At 50.9% G+C, this 15,826-nt stretch overlaps 1 protein-coding gene across 3 annotated transcripts in view; it reads left to right on the top strand.

Moving 5' to 3' along the window:
• PCDH19 (protocadherin 19) overlaps nt 1-12,989 on the top strand; it is a 55,348-nt gene extending 42,359 nt beyond the window's left edge. For 2 of the 3 annotated variants that reach the window (XM_041396468.1, XM_041396467.1), the window contains exon 5: nt 11,716-12,989. In XM_041396468.1, coding sequence (XP_041252402.1) covers nt 11,716-12,305 — 590 coding nt within the window. In that variant the 3' untranslated portion in view covers nt 12,306-12,989. Of the gene's footprint in view, nt 1-5,783; nt 5,905-11,715 lie in introns of those variants that run through there. The other variant, XM_041396469.1, reaches the window with a different exon arrangement.
• Nucleotides 12,990-15,826: the final 2,837 nt, after the last annotated feature.

The raw sequence follows: 15,826 nt of genomic DNA, 5'->3' as shown, positions 1-15,826 counted from the left end.
GATGGATGGATGCAGCAGGGTGCTACCCACGCTGAGGAACTGCACCTGGAGTTACAAATAGCTGAAGAATAATCCCACAGAGAGCCAGATGCTCTCCAGGATGAATCCCCTCTGGGCCCCAAGGAGCCTGGAGCTGGTGGTGAAGGTGGTCTGGTGTCTGTGCCCTGGTGGGGTGGGTCAGAGCAGCTCTCTGGAGGAGGCTGCCACTGGTAGAGCACTGCTCTTTACCAGCATGCTGCTATTTCTGCTTTTCCATCTCTCTTGTGCCTTTCCCACCACCATTATAGTTTTTTCAGGGCTCTAATTGGCCACATTTCACGCCACCAGCTCTTTTGCTGCTCATCCGAGGTGCCCAACTGGCTGGTGCCATCTCTCGAAGCCCCTGTCGCTCGTCCTCGCCTCTTCCAAGGCTGGTTTTTAATGGCACACACTGAACATTAGTGCATTACCATCCCTTTTCCAAGAGCAGTCTCCATCCACTCTTCTCTCGTCCCCCAGTGCCTCATCCAATTTAATTAATTATACTTTGTATATTACGCATCCTGTCAAAGTTTTTCCTTTCCGAGGTTTAATGGTTTTTTAATTCTAATGCATGCTGCATGTGTAAGTGTTTCAGCAGTGAGGCGAGGTGCAGTGGCGAGGAGGCAGCATTACAGCATGTGCTGCAGGCAGCCAGGGTGGGTCCCTGTGGGGAGGCTCTTCCAGAATTGCTGCAGGACTGAGCTGCCTGCCTTCCCTCTGCATCCTCCTCCTCCTCGTGCTCGGGGGCACAGTCAGGCTGGTGCCGCTCCAGAGGGGCACGTTTGGGTTGAGCCCACTCGCCCTTGGTGCATGTCTGTGGCACAGGAGCCTGCTGCAGCCCGTGCTGAACTCCAGGGTAACAGCCTGACTCTGCTCCTTGTGCTAGCTCTGTCTGAAAGCACCAGTTCCATCAGGCATTTCGGCCTTGCTTCATCCCTTTGCATAAGGGATGTGTTGAGGATGTGGTGGGGACTGGGCTAATTAGGTAAGGCTGGCTGGGGCTGGTACCTATCGCTCTTTATTTCCCAGTGACACTTAAAAGGTTTGGTCAGGAAAGTGGTTCGGGAGGAATGACTTTGTGGGGTCTTGCACTGACTAGCTTTGGGTATTTCCAGATAAAACCTGCTCAGACTAAGAGGCTTGTGGGTTGGTGGTTGTTTTTTTCCTGCCTGTCAGTGTTGCAAAGTGCTTAGGTTTTGAAAATCCAGCTGGGCTCTGTCTGTCTGTCACACCATCACTGAGAGTAACGGTGCTGTGGTGCAATTTAGCTGACAGCCCTGTGAGCCGGGGCCAGGAGCCAGCACAATCCAGCCTGACCTCGGGGCAGTGCTGCAGGAGTGTGCCTCGGGAAGGCAGAAATCCTGGGAGGCTGCACTGGCAGAAGCTGGGGCAGAGCTGGAGCAGCTCATCCTGGGGAGCAAGGACATCCCACCTCTGCATTGGAGCCACAGCAAGGGGTGTGGGGGGCGATCCCAGTGAGGTGTGCAGCCCCCAGGTGGGACTCAGAATCCCTGCCCAGGTGCCCATGGGCTGGCAGCAGCTTGGCTGGGAGGGCTGGGGCTGTGGAGCTGACTGCTGTCCTTGCAGTGCTTGTGCAAGGCATGGAAATACAGTTATTTTCCTCTCCTGTTCAGCAATCTCCCTGTGGCTCTGCAGTTGACAGCCCCACACACACTCCAGGGCTCGTTGTCCATCTCTCCCCCATGGTTGTGGGGCCAGCAGAACGGGATGGGGTGGAACAGGATGGGACCCCAGCTGGATTGCTGGAACTGAGCTTGTGCATGACTCACAGGTAGTCATTTTCTCCAAGCTTATAATGAGGTTTTAGATTTAACTATTGACCTTATAGTAGTTTTACATGCATGTTTATCTGCCCTTTGGATTAATGAAGGTAAACTTAATTGCCAGAACAAAGTTTCATCTAATTAAATGGATCAGATTCTCGTACTTTGGCAATTCTGTCATGTCTTCTGTTGGCCCTGGGGCAGTGTAACCCACAGCTGGCATTTCCCTGGCATTGCTGTTATCCCTCCTCAGTGTGGAGCTGGAGCCTGCTTTGGGCCCTCTCACAGCTCCAAGGCCATGCAGAGAGAACAGGAGGGTCCCTGTGAATCAGCTGCTGGGTCAGGCTGGACAATCTAGAGCAGCTTTTGCAGACTTGTCCCTGCAGCTGTCCCAGATCCTGTGGGATTTTCTGATGCCCCCACTCCCCCAGGCAAACACCTCATCGTGGTACATCCCTGTGCTTCAGAGTGAAGATCCACCAGCGTGGAAAACCCCCATCTTCATCTGGAAAAGACTTAAAGTAGAGCACCAGGGAGGGGATAATGCTGAGCTCCAGGGTGGAGGCATGAGAGGTCAATGTCATGATGAGAGATGGCCAGCAACCAACATTTCGGTTTTTTAAGAAAAGGCGTAAAATTCCCCAGCTCTCTCTGGATGATGGGGAACGCCCCATTGTGCTGGGAAGCCTTCCAGCTCCCTCCACTCTTCAGAGCTGCACACTTTTAGAAAGTACAAAGAGCTTCTCATAATGTTTTGCCTTGTGGGTACGTCTATGATTAATTCCGTGCAAGCATTACTGGTGCAATAACAATACTGAAGGTCCTAAAACTGAAAAAGGAAACACATTTGGCTCGTACTTCATACACAATCACTTACACTTAAGCTATTGATAGTTGATTGGGATCTGTAGACTGCTGGGCTGGTGCCACTGGGTTTCTGAGCGCGTTCAATGGCTGGAACAGACAGCGAGGCTGTAGGTTTTGGCAAGCTGTAGGTCTCATTAGTCAGGCTGACTGTATCTGACACGAGAGATTCCCATCCACCAAGATGAAGCTCGCTTCCCTAGGCTTTGGCTGACATCCCAACAATATTTACATGAAGGACAACAGAGGATCAGTGTTAGATTAAGGCTGTGAGTTTCCAGTAGGCAGACAGTTAAATATTCTATTGAAATACTCTTTTGATTATTTAGATAATAATGAAGTTTATGCATGTCCTTGAGAAATCTGGGGAAAGGCAGTTGTTTTATGCTAAGCATGCAAAGATGTGTTTAATCTTGATAATAGGAGTAAATTATGTATCAGCATTTATAACCTCAGCTCCTTTTTTTCTCCCTTGTTGTGTGGAGCCACCAGAAACCTCGCAGGGAAGGGTGGCAGGAGGAGAGGGCAGGCAGCCTCCCCACGGCACGCTGGCCTTCACATCCCTGCAGGAGGAGGATCAGCATGGCTTGTTCTGTTTTGTCCTGGCCAAGGGAGGTGCTGGTTGAAGTAAGACATTAACCACGAGCCCCCGAGGAGAGGGCAGGGATGTGCTCTGACAGGCATTCGTCCAGGAGTTGGCCCAGTACAGGCATCCAGAAATTGCTTCTTATCTCCCCCAACTGTAATTTCTGTTTTGTTGGATTTTTATCAGGATCGTCGAGTTGCCATTTTCTGACCGATGCCTGATTTTGAATAGCACTGAGTAATAATTTGATTTATTGCTGCCATTGGAATGTGGCTGCCTGGCTGGTCCTGCCTTACCCTCACAGAATATGTGAATTTGCTTCGTCTATGACAATAGCAGGGAGCAGTAACCTTTGGATTAATTTGTTTTAGCGACTGAAGTCCCATTAAATGGAAGGCAGCTGGTGTCAGAGGCATAAACTGAGACAAAGTTTTGCTCCCAATTGTGGGAAATGTGTTTAAACAGACTAGAAATCTTTCCATCTCTGCAGGGTGTAATACACTCAAATGGTTGCATTAACATGAAAAAAGTACAAGGAAGGAAGAGTGTATTTAGGACAATCCCTCTGTATCCAGTGCTAATGAAATTGAATTCCAGTAATGAAGTCAGGGCTGTGTTCTGCGCCCGCGCGGGCGGCGCAGGAGCTGCTGTCAGCAATAATGGAGCGGTGCCCACGAGTAATGGCTGGGGATGGAAGGGGTCCATCAGAGCCCAGAGAGCTCTCCTCTCCCTGCCAGGGCTGGATCCCACATCCCAGAGCAGTTAGGATGCTAATGAGCCCTGTGTGGAGGCATGAGTGCTGGAGTTTCCGAGGTGAAATCCCCGCCGCTCAGGGGCCCGCACCAGCTCCACGGGCCACTTAAGAAAAGGATTAATTGCAGTTTAAATGGTGTGTTCCGCCGGCCTTCTGAAAGGGAATTAATTTTTCCTTGTGAATGAGGTGGGGATTGGCCTGCGGTCCTGGATAAAGGGGAGCAGCCAGCATTAAATTGCATTCCAGCCCATAATACCTTCTGGGTCTGACTCTGCCGCAGCATTCCCACATGGCATTCCCACACTCCAGCTCCTGCTTCCCACAGCCTGCTCCTCATCCCAGAGGCATCAGCATCCCCAGAGGAAACCCTTTGCACCAGGTCTGTCCTTCCCCTCTGGCTTGCAGCTGGCCAGGCACCCAGCTCTGCCTGGCCCTCCTTCATAAAGCAGGGATGGTTCTGCAGAGGAGAGCGAGTTTTTAATGGTGATACAGGGCAGGCAGGAGGTGAGTGGGCCAGCTCTTGGCTGCTGTAAATCAGAGGGAGCCCTCAGCATTTCCTGGGAGCTGTCTGTGCCTGCAGCAGCTGGGGATGAGCCCCCTTGCACACCTCTGCTGACCATCCCAGGAGCACTGCCCATGAGCTGCATGCAGCCACGGGTCCTTATCAGCAATTGCCCAATAAATTAATCTAAATGACAAGCCCTTGTTTCATTAAAATAATTCCTGTGCTTTGTCAAAGCACTGTTGACCTTCTGTGTTGGGACAGACAATCCAGGATTAAAAATACAGCATTTTTAGCTTTCATAAATCCCGAATAATGGTGAAAGAGAGGAAAATAAAGGTTTCTTGTTGCAGTAAAGAGCATTTGTCACTGTCCCTGGTTATTAGTATCCTCTGAGCATTGTGCAGGGGAAGCCACGCCAGGATTACATTGCTGCATTGACTGGAGATTTCTTATTAGGAAAGGCAAGGAAGGCTCTGTAAAGCCCATAGGTCACAAATATAATACACTATTCCCCACCTCTCGTTTCCTGATATTATGTTATTAGAGGAGATAAGGGAGAGGTGCAGAGTCTTAATTTACAAGCGAATGATGAACCACAGCTGGGGACTGTTTGTATTTTGCTGCAGCTTATTATTTTATCTGGAGTGTAATGTGGTGGATCACTGCCCCTGAGCCAGAAACAGCCACTCCTGTTGGGGTGGAGGGGCATGGGCTCCACTGGTGTGCTGGGGTGCTGGGTCCTGAGAAGATGAAGGTGCTGGAGTTGAAAAGAACCCCCGAAGTAGCTGGAAGAGGAGTGTTAAACAATGCAGTTGTGCTTTGTCCATGAAAGATGGCTAACCATGAGTAAACAGCCACAACAGTGTTTGATCCCTTCGTGTTTACTATTTATTCATATTTATTATTCATAAATTCTGTCACAAATGTTGGGCCCGCACCCCAGTGAGACATTTGCATTTTATTTTAAGTTTCATTCCCCCCCACCCGCCCCTCAGTTTCATGAACTGAGATTTAATGATTTGCTTTTCCACATTGCTCCCGTGCTGGCTCTCCCTGGTTCTCCTCGTCTTGTTTCAGGAAGAGATTTCTAACATGGAAAAGTGATATTTGAATAGATTCCCCTAAGGCAATCAATTTACTTCTAATTTGTCTGGAACTAAGCTTTTCTTTGTTGCAATGAGAAAGGATTGAAACTGCTGTAAAATTTATTAGCTTCCAGGAAGATTTTGAAATGAATTTTTTAATGATCGTGCTGTTTGCTGTACCCAGGAGCAGTGTCATCGTGATTACAGTGTAATCACACAGTTGCTGAAACACCAAAATGTGGAGCTAGAGCTGGGATCCTGCACGAGGGGACCTGTGGCACCGCCCAGGAATGGGCACCACCCAGGTATGGGTACAGCCCAGGTACGGGCACTGCTCAGGTATGGACATTGCCCAGGTATGGGCACTGCCCAGGTACAGGCACTGCTCAGGTATGGGTACAGCCCAGGTGTGGGCACTGCCCAGGAATGGTATAGCCCAGGTACTGGCACTGCCCAGGAATGGGCACCACCGAGGTATGGGTACAGCCCAGGTATGAGCACTGCCCAGGTATGGGCACTGCTCAGGTATGGATACAGCCCAGGTGTGGGTACAGCGCAGGTGTGGGTACAGCCCAGGCACAGGCACTGCCCAGGCATGGGCACTGCCCAGGTACAGGCGCTGCTCAGGTATGGGTACAGCCCAGGTATGGCACTGTCCAGGAATTGTATAGCCCAGGTACTGGCACTGCCCAGGTACGGGCACTGCTCAGGTGTGGGTACAGCCCAGGTATGGCACTGCCCAGGCACGGGCACTGCCCAGGTGTGGGTACAGCCCAGGTATGGCACTGCCCAGGTGTGGGTACAGCCCAGGCACGGGCACTGCCCAGGCACGGGCACCAGGGCCGGTGCTGCCGCAGGGCTGGGGGCTTTGTGCTGGGGCCGCTCAGCAGGACGCTCCCCTGCCCGTGCGTGTCCCAGCTGGATCCTTCAGGCTGGGCTTCCTCAGTGCCTCTCCCCCGTTATTTCTCGCTCTCAAGCGGCTCCTCGCTCCTCTTCCTCGCTGCCCTGTAATAGCACAAATGAGCTCCACTCACTCACCCCGGCAGAGCTGCTCTGACACGGATTGGATTGAACCGAGCGCCTGTTTGGAAATGGAAACTCCAGGGACTATTGTCATCGCCCAAATTGCACCTTAGATTGTATAACAGCACATGTCACCTGGCCATTTATCAGGAATATTGCATTCCCAGGCACTTGCACCTTGCTACGATTTAACTTTGTCTCTTTGGCCAGCGTTGCAATTCCACTGGAGATAATTCAATTGCTGAGAGCTGAATGGGCTCCGTGCTGCTCTGCCACAGGTGTGTGGGTGTTGGACAGGAGGCTGGAGGATTTGTTCACCGTGGACATTCCTTAATCCCCCTGTGATGAGGGAACAGCCCATGCTATGTGGAGCTGGGGGCTCTTGCTGCAGTGTCCTCTGCCAGCTCCTCCTGGGCTCTGCCTTTTGGGCATCCATCCATCCATGGATCCATCCATCCATCATCCATCCATCCATCTGTCCATCCATCATCCATCCATCCATCTGTCCATCCATCATCCATCCATCCATCTGTCCATCCATCATCCATCCATCCATCTGTCCATCCATCATCCATCCATCCATCTGTCCATCCATCATCCATCCATCCATCTGTCCATCCATCATCCATCCATCCATCTGTCCATCCATCATCCATCCATCCATCTGTCCATCCATCATCCATCCATCCATCTGTCCATCCATCATCCATCCATCCATCTGTCCATCCATCATCCATCCATCCATCTGTCCATCCATCATCCATCCATCCATCTGTCCATCCATCATCCATCCATCCATCTGTCCATCCATCATCCATCCATCCATCTGTCCATCCATCATCCATCCATCCATCTGTCCATCCATCATCCATCCATCCATCTGTCCATCCATCATCCATCCATCCATCTGTCCATCCATCATCCATCCATCCATCTGTCCATCCATCATCCATCCATCCATCTGTCCATCCATCATCCATCCATCCATCTGTCCATCCATCATCCATCCATCCATCTGTCCATCCATCATCCATCCATCCATCTGTCCATCCATCATCCATCCATCCATCTGTCCATCCATCATCCATCCATCCATCTGTCCATCCATCATCCATCCATCCATCTGTCCATCCATCATCCATCCATCCATCTGTCCATCCATCATCCATCCATCCATCTGTCCATCCATCATCCATCCATCCATCTGTCCATCCATCATCCATCCATCCATCTGTCCATCCATCATCCATCCATCCATCCCTCCATCCCTCCATCCCGTGTCCCTGCTCTTCCAACCAGAGCTTGCATGGTGGGATTGGGGCCATCCCTCCATCCCGTGTCCCTGCTCTTCCAACCAGAGCTTGAGCTTGCATGGTGGGATTGGGAAGTGCTGAGGGTCTTGGCTGCGTGGGGGATTTTTATCTCTCCCACCAGCTCTTCCTGCAGCTGCTGGTCCTCGGCAGCTGCTGCCTGGGTGAGACCACAGCAGTTGCCTTTGTGCTGGTCTTCTGAGTTGCAAGTAGAGCTCTGATTTGAAATCTGGAGCTTAACATGGATTTTGCTTTACTTGTTGAGGAGCATATTTATGCCAGACGTGGCTGTGGATATTATGTTATTTCATATTTGCTATGCAAGAGCTTATGTTTAGTAATGACATTTTTCCTGCCAAGTCTGACTTCAGGAGAACTGCTCACCTTTTGATGAAAAGGTTTCTGCCAGGATGTTTTGTACCTGGGGAATGTTTTAGAAGTGACCCTGCCCTGAGGTGCTCTGAAACAAGGTTCTGGATTTGTGCTGGGTGAGGGCAGTCTGGCTGAAACACGGATATTGCTGCAGTGGCACCTGCACATCTCTGACACAGCAGCTCCTGTGTAGGGCACTTGCCCTCAGGTGAGCTGCTCAGTGTGTCTCTGGGCCAGCTGGGTGCCACCACGGGTGTCCCCACATCCTGACTGGCAACAGAACTATCCCCTCAGTGTGTGCAGTGTCCTCAGCTCCTTAGAAAGTGCAACCCAGGTCGTGCCCTAGGCCACGGTGGTCTTCACGCCAGGGCTGTGATGTTCTCATGCTCTGTGCATCCAGAACATTTTGTCCGTGCAGACAGTAACAGTTGTATTGACTAGGGCAGGTCTAGGGCTGTAAAAGAATTTCCTGTTGTTCTATTTCTGATTGTTAAAGTGGTAAAGAAGGAGACAGACCAGTACAGTAATGTGAATGTGAACGTGAATGACTGTCCTGGGTGCCATCAAGGCTGGCTGAGTCAGACTGAGCTGCAAAGGGCAGCGCCAGGAGCGTGCCCAGCAGCTCCCTGCCTGCCTCTGCTTGGGGCAGGAGCAGGATGCAGGGATCAGCCCTGGGCTCAGCCACTGGAGGGGCTCAGACCCTGCTGAGCACGCCTTTGGATCTGGGACAGCAGAGGAATGGTGTTTCTGTGTATCAGCAGGCCTTGCTTGAGGCGTAAAAATAGTGTTTTATACCAGCTACAGGGCTAAGACAGCGATGGATGGGTGGGTAGCTGAAGATGCCCATTCTGCTGAAGGGGCTGCTGCTGGGGGCTCTGTGCTGGTTCTCGTGTCTGCTGCCAGCTCAGGGCTGCTCTGGGCAGCCTAGACACATGTTGTCCCCAAGAGCCAGGATGGTTCTGGCTGCAGGCCATGGTCTCCAAGCTGAGATGTGTGCTGAGCACAGAAGCAGAGTGACAGAACGTGCCATGGAGCTACCTGTTGTCTCAGGTCTGTGGATGATGGTGACCTGTGCCCCTCTGCCTGTCAGCCTGGCCTCTTTGAGACTTGTTAACATTCCCTTCCTCATACAAAAGATTGAAACAGTACAATTTAATGTAATGCTTCTCAGCTCCTTTCCTCCCTGCATTTCAGCTGCTGCAGGTTCCAGACAAGCATTGTAATGTCCAAATCTGATCATCTCCCTGGCAGAGAGGCACCAGGCCACTGCTCTTAAAGCACAGGCTCCTTTCTAGGCTTTGAGGAATATCTACTGGTGGTAATCAGGGAAGTCCTCCAATTGTTTCTAGCTGTAAAACGTGCTAGTTGGAAATAATGGGTCAAGGCAAGACAAACCTGCCTGTGCCCCCTCTGGAGTGAGCTTTGCCTTGGCTGTGGCAGTCCCATGGATTTGGGGCTGAGCTGTGCTGCTGGGCAGGGAAGGTGAGGAGAAGCAGCTCCCCAGCAGCTGACCAGCCAGCCCAGCATGCTCACAGATCCAGCTTTTCATGTTTGTGGAGAGACTGAAGTGATGTGTGCTCCAGCAACACGCCCAAGGTCACACAGCACAATAAATCAGTGTCTCATCGGGATGAGAATCCAAGATATTTCTGTAGCCCCTCCAGCCATCACCAAGTCCTCTGCTATCACAGCCAGACTACACAACTTTGTATGCCTGTAGCACCCTTTTGAAGTTAAGCTGTGGATAAATAGGGAGACAGCAATATTTTCTGGGCAATTTTTCTTTTTTTTTCTTTCTATTTTGCTCAAGTACTTGAAATTAACAGAATCAAAGTATAAGATCATGGGCTTTTAGAGCTCAGTGCTGGTTGTTCTGTGTGTAGGGCTCAGGGCATCCTTCTCTCAAGCTGCTGTAAAGGCAGCTGCCAAAACCCAGACCTCCTCCCCTCCACCCAGCCCTGTGCTCCACATCACTGGGTTGCTGCTCTGATGTAGAGAAAAAGCTGATGTTTTACCCATATATTTTTCAATTAATTGCCTTCTTCTCTTTTTTTAAAAGAAAACCCTTTCTTGGTGTTTTTTCCTTTTTTTTTTTTTTTTTTTAGGTCTGCCTTTTACTCGTTTATTCTCTGTAAGTGTTAAGCTGCTCATATTTTGGTGCATTGTGTTATGTGCTGAGAATTTTTATCAGCCGCCCTAGTGCTCGCATGTGGTGGAAATACCAATGTGTCTGAGGAGCGGAGGTTATGCACACAGATGTACAGAGCATCAGAATGAATGGTTTGCAGGAGGACGGGAAGGAAAGCCGGGCTGAGTCTGCACCTCCCATCCCTCAGCCCGGCCCCGGGGGCTCGCGGGGTGACGGCGTCGGAGCTGCAGTGCTGCTCCCAGAGCCTGTGGGTTAGGGGAGGAAGGAGCCGCGTCTTAGCGTGGGGAAAGGCTGTGCTTTAATGAGGGCAGCTGCAATTAGCAGCTCTTATCAAGTGAAGGAAAAGCCGAGACTGAAAAGCAGCCAGGATCCTGCGGTGTTCGGCGGGAGCCACGGTCGGATGCTCAGCAAAGGCTGGGCATGGTGAAACTGCTGAATTTGATTTCCGGCTTTGCACTTGGCTGAGCCCGGCTGCTTCCCCGAGCCTCGGTTTGTCCATCTGTGATGTGGAGGTGAAGCTGTGCAGTCCTCTGGGATTGACTGACAGTGCAGGAATGCGTGCAGGCCCTGGGCACCAGGGTCCCTGGGAAGGGTTAAACCACCAGTCCATATTTCAGCACTGTAAAGTGGTGTTGGGACGACAGCCCCAAGTCGAGAGAAGGAATCTTTATTGCTCCTGTATGAATAAAGCCCCAGCACTGGGAATGACACATTTAATCTTCAGTGGAGTGGACAATCTTGGAGATTTATAAAGCCTCTGTTGTGTGAGAGGTCAGTGGGGATTAAGCAACAAGTTAAAACGCACGTATACAGCAGAACCACAGAGAACCTTCCCTCTTCCCCTTTTCTTTCCTCCCTCTGTTCCTTTCCCCGCCTTGCAAAAAGTCAAGCTTAAATGTCACGTCAAACCAAGCTTAAAACATGGTGGCTTTTAACACTGGTCACTAAACCCAGGAACCAGTGGCTCTGAGGGCTTGACACATGGACAGCCCCGTTGTGATGGATTTGCTGCCATCACTCCTTCTCCAGGCTTCTGTTGTGGTGCTGGCAGGTGACACGCAACCTACTGGAAATTAAACTCCACTCTGCAGAGCCTTGAAACCGATGGCTGTTTGAGGTCCAGCCACTGGATCTGGGGTAGGATCCCCTCTGCCTGGGAGGGGGGCAAAGCGCAGCGCCCAGCTCGCCGTGGTCCCCCCAGCCCGGGCAGGCCGGTGGGCGTGGGCACCCCGCTCACCGTGCCTTGTGCTTTCTCCCCGCAGAGCAGAGCGAGGGCTTCCACTGCCGGGAGGAGTGCCGCATCCTGGGCCACTCGGACAGGTGCTGGATGCCCCGCGGCGCCGCGCCCAGCCGCGCCAAGTCCCCCGAGCACGGCAGGAACGTCATCGCCCTGTCCATCGAGGCCACGGCGGCGGACGCGGAGCCTTACGCGGACTGCGGCGCGAAAAGGACCTTCGCCACCTTCGGCAAGGAGGGCGGCGAGCCCCCGGCCGAGGAGCGGCCGGCCAACCCCAAAGGCAAAAGAACGGTGGACTCGGCCGCCTGCAGCCCCAAGGTGAGCGGCGCCGTCCGCGAGGCCGGCAACGGCTGCGAGGCCGTCAGCCCCGTCACCTCGCCCCTGCACCTCAAGAGCCCCTTGTCCGGCAAGCCGGCGGCGCCCTACGGAGCCGGGCACGGCGCCGGCGGCCGGGAGCGGGAGCCCTTTGGGAACAGTGGCCCTTCCCGGCCCATGGAGGCCGAGCCTCGGGGCGCGGACAGCGAGAGCGGCGGGCACGAGGGCAACCCGCTCCTGCAGGAACGCCGGGAAAAGGACTCGCCCGGCGCACGGAGACTAAAGGACATCGTCCTCTGAGCGGCACTCGGCCACGGGAGGATGAGGATGAGGATGAGGGACCGCACGACTCCCAGCGCAGATTGTTTTTATCGCTTACCAATGGTTCACAGATCGCTGTATTTAAAAGCTTTCCCTAAATGTATTGTTTATAAATGGAGCTATCGTTAGTGTGACAATCCCACGTGTCTCGAAGGCGGCAGGGGTGTGCAGCCCGAGCGGAGGAGCCGCTCTTTTGCTTTGGCCGGGAGGCGGCGGGTGGCGGGGGCAGAGGCCAGACCCCCCCAGTCCTCAGGAGCGCTCGGTATCCCCTCCTCGGAGTTTATATATTTTTGTATCTCAAAACGAAGATAAATTTCCATTCCTGGAGAGAATTGAGTGGCCAGTTCCTTATTCGGACATCTTTAGTAAGCACCCCGGCGGTTTTGTAGTCTGGACAAAGTAGCGGCTGTTTCTTGTGTGGGACTGTTCAAAGTGACAGTCGGGTGAGTTTCAGTTCAAATTCACCCAGCACGAGGTTGTTTGTCTTCTAAGGTGTTGGTGTTTTGCTATGGACACCCCTGCATTTATGAATCCTTTTGCTGTCACATACTTATCTGTACTATTATTGTATTTGATATTGCAAATTACTGTATGTCTAGTGATGGCAAAAGGCTTTCAGGCTAAAAAAAAAAAAAAGGAATAAAAAAAAAATATAAATCACAATCATCTTACTTAAACTTTGGGGAACCTGCAGTTTGCAGCCCCGGTGGAGCAAGCGCTTCTTCCAGCCCCCACCATTGCCTGCAGCCTCCCCTGGCTCCTGCAGGAGAATGACAGGGCATTATGGGAAGACGTTTTTGGGAAAATCCTGCCTGGATTGCAATTGTCGGATGCACTGTGCTGAACTTTTCCCCTTACCCGTTTCTTTTTGCATAATTTCAAGGCAATGCATGGAAAGGTTTTTTTTTCCACAAGTGGGTTATTTTGGTTTTTTTCCAGTTCCCAGATTTAGATATCCCTCGCCTCCAGTCATTTCCAAGTCAAAGAGATGGAATTATTTTAAGAGATCTAAATTACCTTCTCAATTAGACACACACACTTCCCAGTCAGCGTTTCCTAGCCATGATTACACCAAGAGGGTGTATGTAGGTATGACATCATGGCATGGATTTTGGACCCTTCTGATTTCTTTCTATCCCTGCATCATAAATAGGTATGGAATGAGCAATAGTGATGTTAATTTAGGGGCAGACAGGTGATACGTAACAACGCTACTAATTCAATTAATGTGCCTTCTTAATGGAGAAAAAATTAAAGCAATTCTTTATTTTTTCTCATAATTAAGGACTTTTTTGTGTGGGTACAAATCTACTCATGTAAAATTGAATTGAAAATTGAGCTACTTTAATAGCCATTTTGTAGAAGGGAGAGAGGGAAGGGATTCCACAGCTCTCTGCTCTCTTGCAGTGATGATTCCTCAGTGAGGTATGAGTAAGGTAGGAGGATTTCAGTTAGTGTATTATTATTATTATTATTTTTGCTATTATTATTAACCCTTCACTGAACAGATTTTTCCTACCCTCAATAATGTTTCCTAGAGTTTAAAATTGATTATGGAAGGAAAAATGTATAGCTCTTGCCAATGTTTGCTGTACCAGCAAGTTGAAATTAGTGGTTTCTAGAGAAAGAGTCTTTCTAGGTCTGCATATCATGATAAAGTATTTGTTACTTGATTTATTTAAATGAAAAACAACAAGAAAACAAGTTCCAGTTGTTATTATCCTCTAAATAAAATCAAACTCCAGCCATTTCTTTCTTCAGGGCAGATTGATCTTGCCTGAAGCCACAGCTGGTCTGAGACAGGTCCAGAGTCAGCCTGTTCCCCCTGCCACTTGCTAGGGCCAGGAATTGGGAAAGAATCAACAAAAAAACAGTTGTCTAATGAAATTTGTGATGCTTCCCTCACTGGTGTGATGACTACCTCATTCAGCTCCCATCCCACGCGTTAACATGACGTCCTGCATCCCTCCAGAAAGCAAACTGGGGGGTTTCTCCCCTCTTCTGGATTCTGAGCCCATTTTTCAGGGATTTGTTGTTTCTGTTCCCACTGTGTTTCCTGCCTGTGTACTGTTACTGCTGTCATTGATTTCTGGTTTTTTTTCCCCCAAATGTGTGTTTTATTATAACACAAGCAAAGAGGAGAGGGGCTGGCTCGGGGCTGTTGCAGTAACTGGGTGTTCTGTGACTGTTAAGCTGAGTTTATTCTGATGTTTCCTGGTTTTGTCAGCTCTGGGAGGTTTTTTTCGGGGGAGGAAACTTCTCCCATGTGTTTGCTGAGAGACAGACCCTGCCTTGCCCTGTCTGTCAGGTGCTCTTGGCTTCACAGGGCTCCGTGTGGCCCCATCATCACCCCACACCTCTGCCAGGAGGAGACCCAGCTTCCCCATGGTCCGTGGGGAGTGGGGTCCCCCCAGGTGCCCCACCACCATCCCCAGCTGCCTGGAAAAGTGCTGGCTGCTAATTCCTACCGAGCCTTGCCCCCTGCCTGCGGAGCTGCCACCACCAGCCTCGTGTTTCGGATGAAAAAGAGATGCTAACTGAAAAGGAAGAGAGGGTAAAAAAAAAAAAAAAAAAAGAAACATTTCTCTAATTTACCCAGAGGAAACGTTCCTTGCCACTCTGAATAAAAGCACAGCCGAGAAAGAATGTGAAATAATTCTGTATTAAAAGGGGGCATTAAAGAGGTCAGTAAACCCTTATGCCTCCAAGAAAATCATTTAAACACCAGTTTTCTGGGCTGACCCAGGCTGCAGTGGGGGATGTGAGCGAGGGGCCCTTCCCTGCTACGGCCTTGCTGTGCAGGGCCAAGGGGAGACCCAGAGAGCTGCCCTGGCTTTGCTGCCTTGGCCCTCCCCAGAATATTTTGGTATCCTGTCACTGTCCCTCTGTGTCACTCGAGATGAGTTCAGGCTCCTGGGCAAATTGCAGTCTCTTGGTTTTTTCCTACTTGCATCGAAACTGGCCATGCAAAAAACGTTCTGAGCTGCAGGGCGGGCAGGAAGGCTTTTTGGAAGGGTTCCAGATGTAATTATTGTGCTTTTTAATAACTTAAACCTGTCCTCAGATTTGGTTTAGGAAAAATCGCTGGGATCTGTTGGTTTCCTTCAGGCAAACTTGCTCTGCTCCTGTTAATCCAGGAGAGCAGCAAGCACCGACGATTCTCCCCCGAGCATGACGAGGACCCCATCTGGAGCAGCTTTGGGGCTGGGGGCCAGGGGCTGAGCTCTTCCCTGCTCCCCTGGCCTTCCCCACCCTCGAGGCTGCAGGGCTGGGCTGGGAGGGATGGTGGAGGGCTGGGGGGCACAACTGATGGCTGGAAAGATCCCCCCCCAAGCACTGTCTACTGAGGTTGTTGCCGTTCCCTGTTTGTTGTGAGCTGGAGGTGGCCTGTGGATCACACTTTGTGCAAAAGTGAATTCCTTTCTTTTTTTTATTTTTATTTTTTCCAAACGGGAAACGAGTTGCTTTTGTGAAGAACACACTGTCTGATGAATATGTTG

The sequence above is a fragment of the Onychostruthus taczanowskii genome, unplaced genomic scaffold (genome assembly GCF_017590055.1).
Source record: "Onychostruthus taczanowskii isolate IOZ18803 unplaced genomic scaffold, ASM1759005v1 scaffold13, whole genome shotgun sequence".
Lineage (NCBI taxonomy): Eukaryota > Metazoa > Chordata > Aves > Passeriformes > Passeridae > Onychostruthus > Onychostruthus taczanowskii.
The sequence above is the reverse complement of the archived record's forward strand: the minus strand, read 5'-3'. Positions and strand labels throughout refer to the sequence as shown.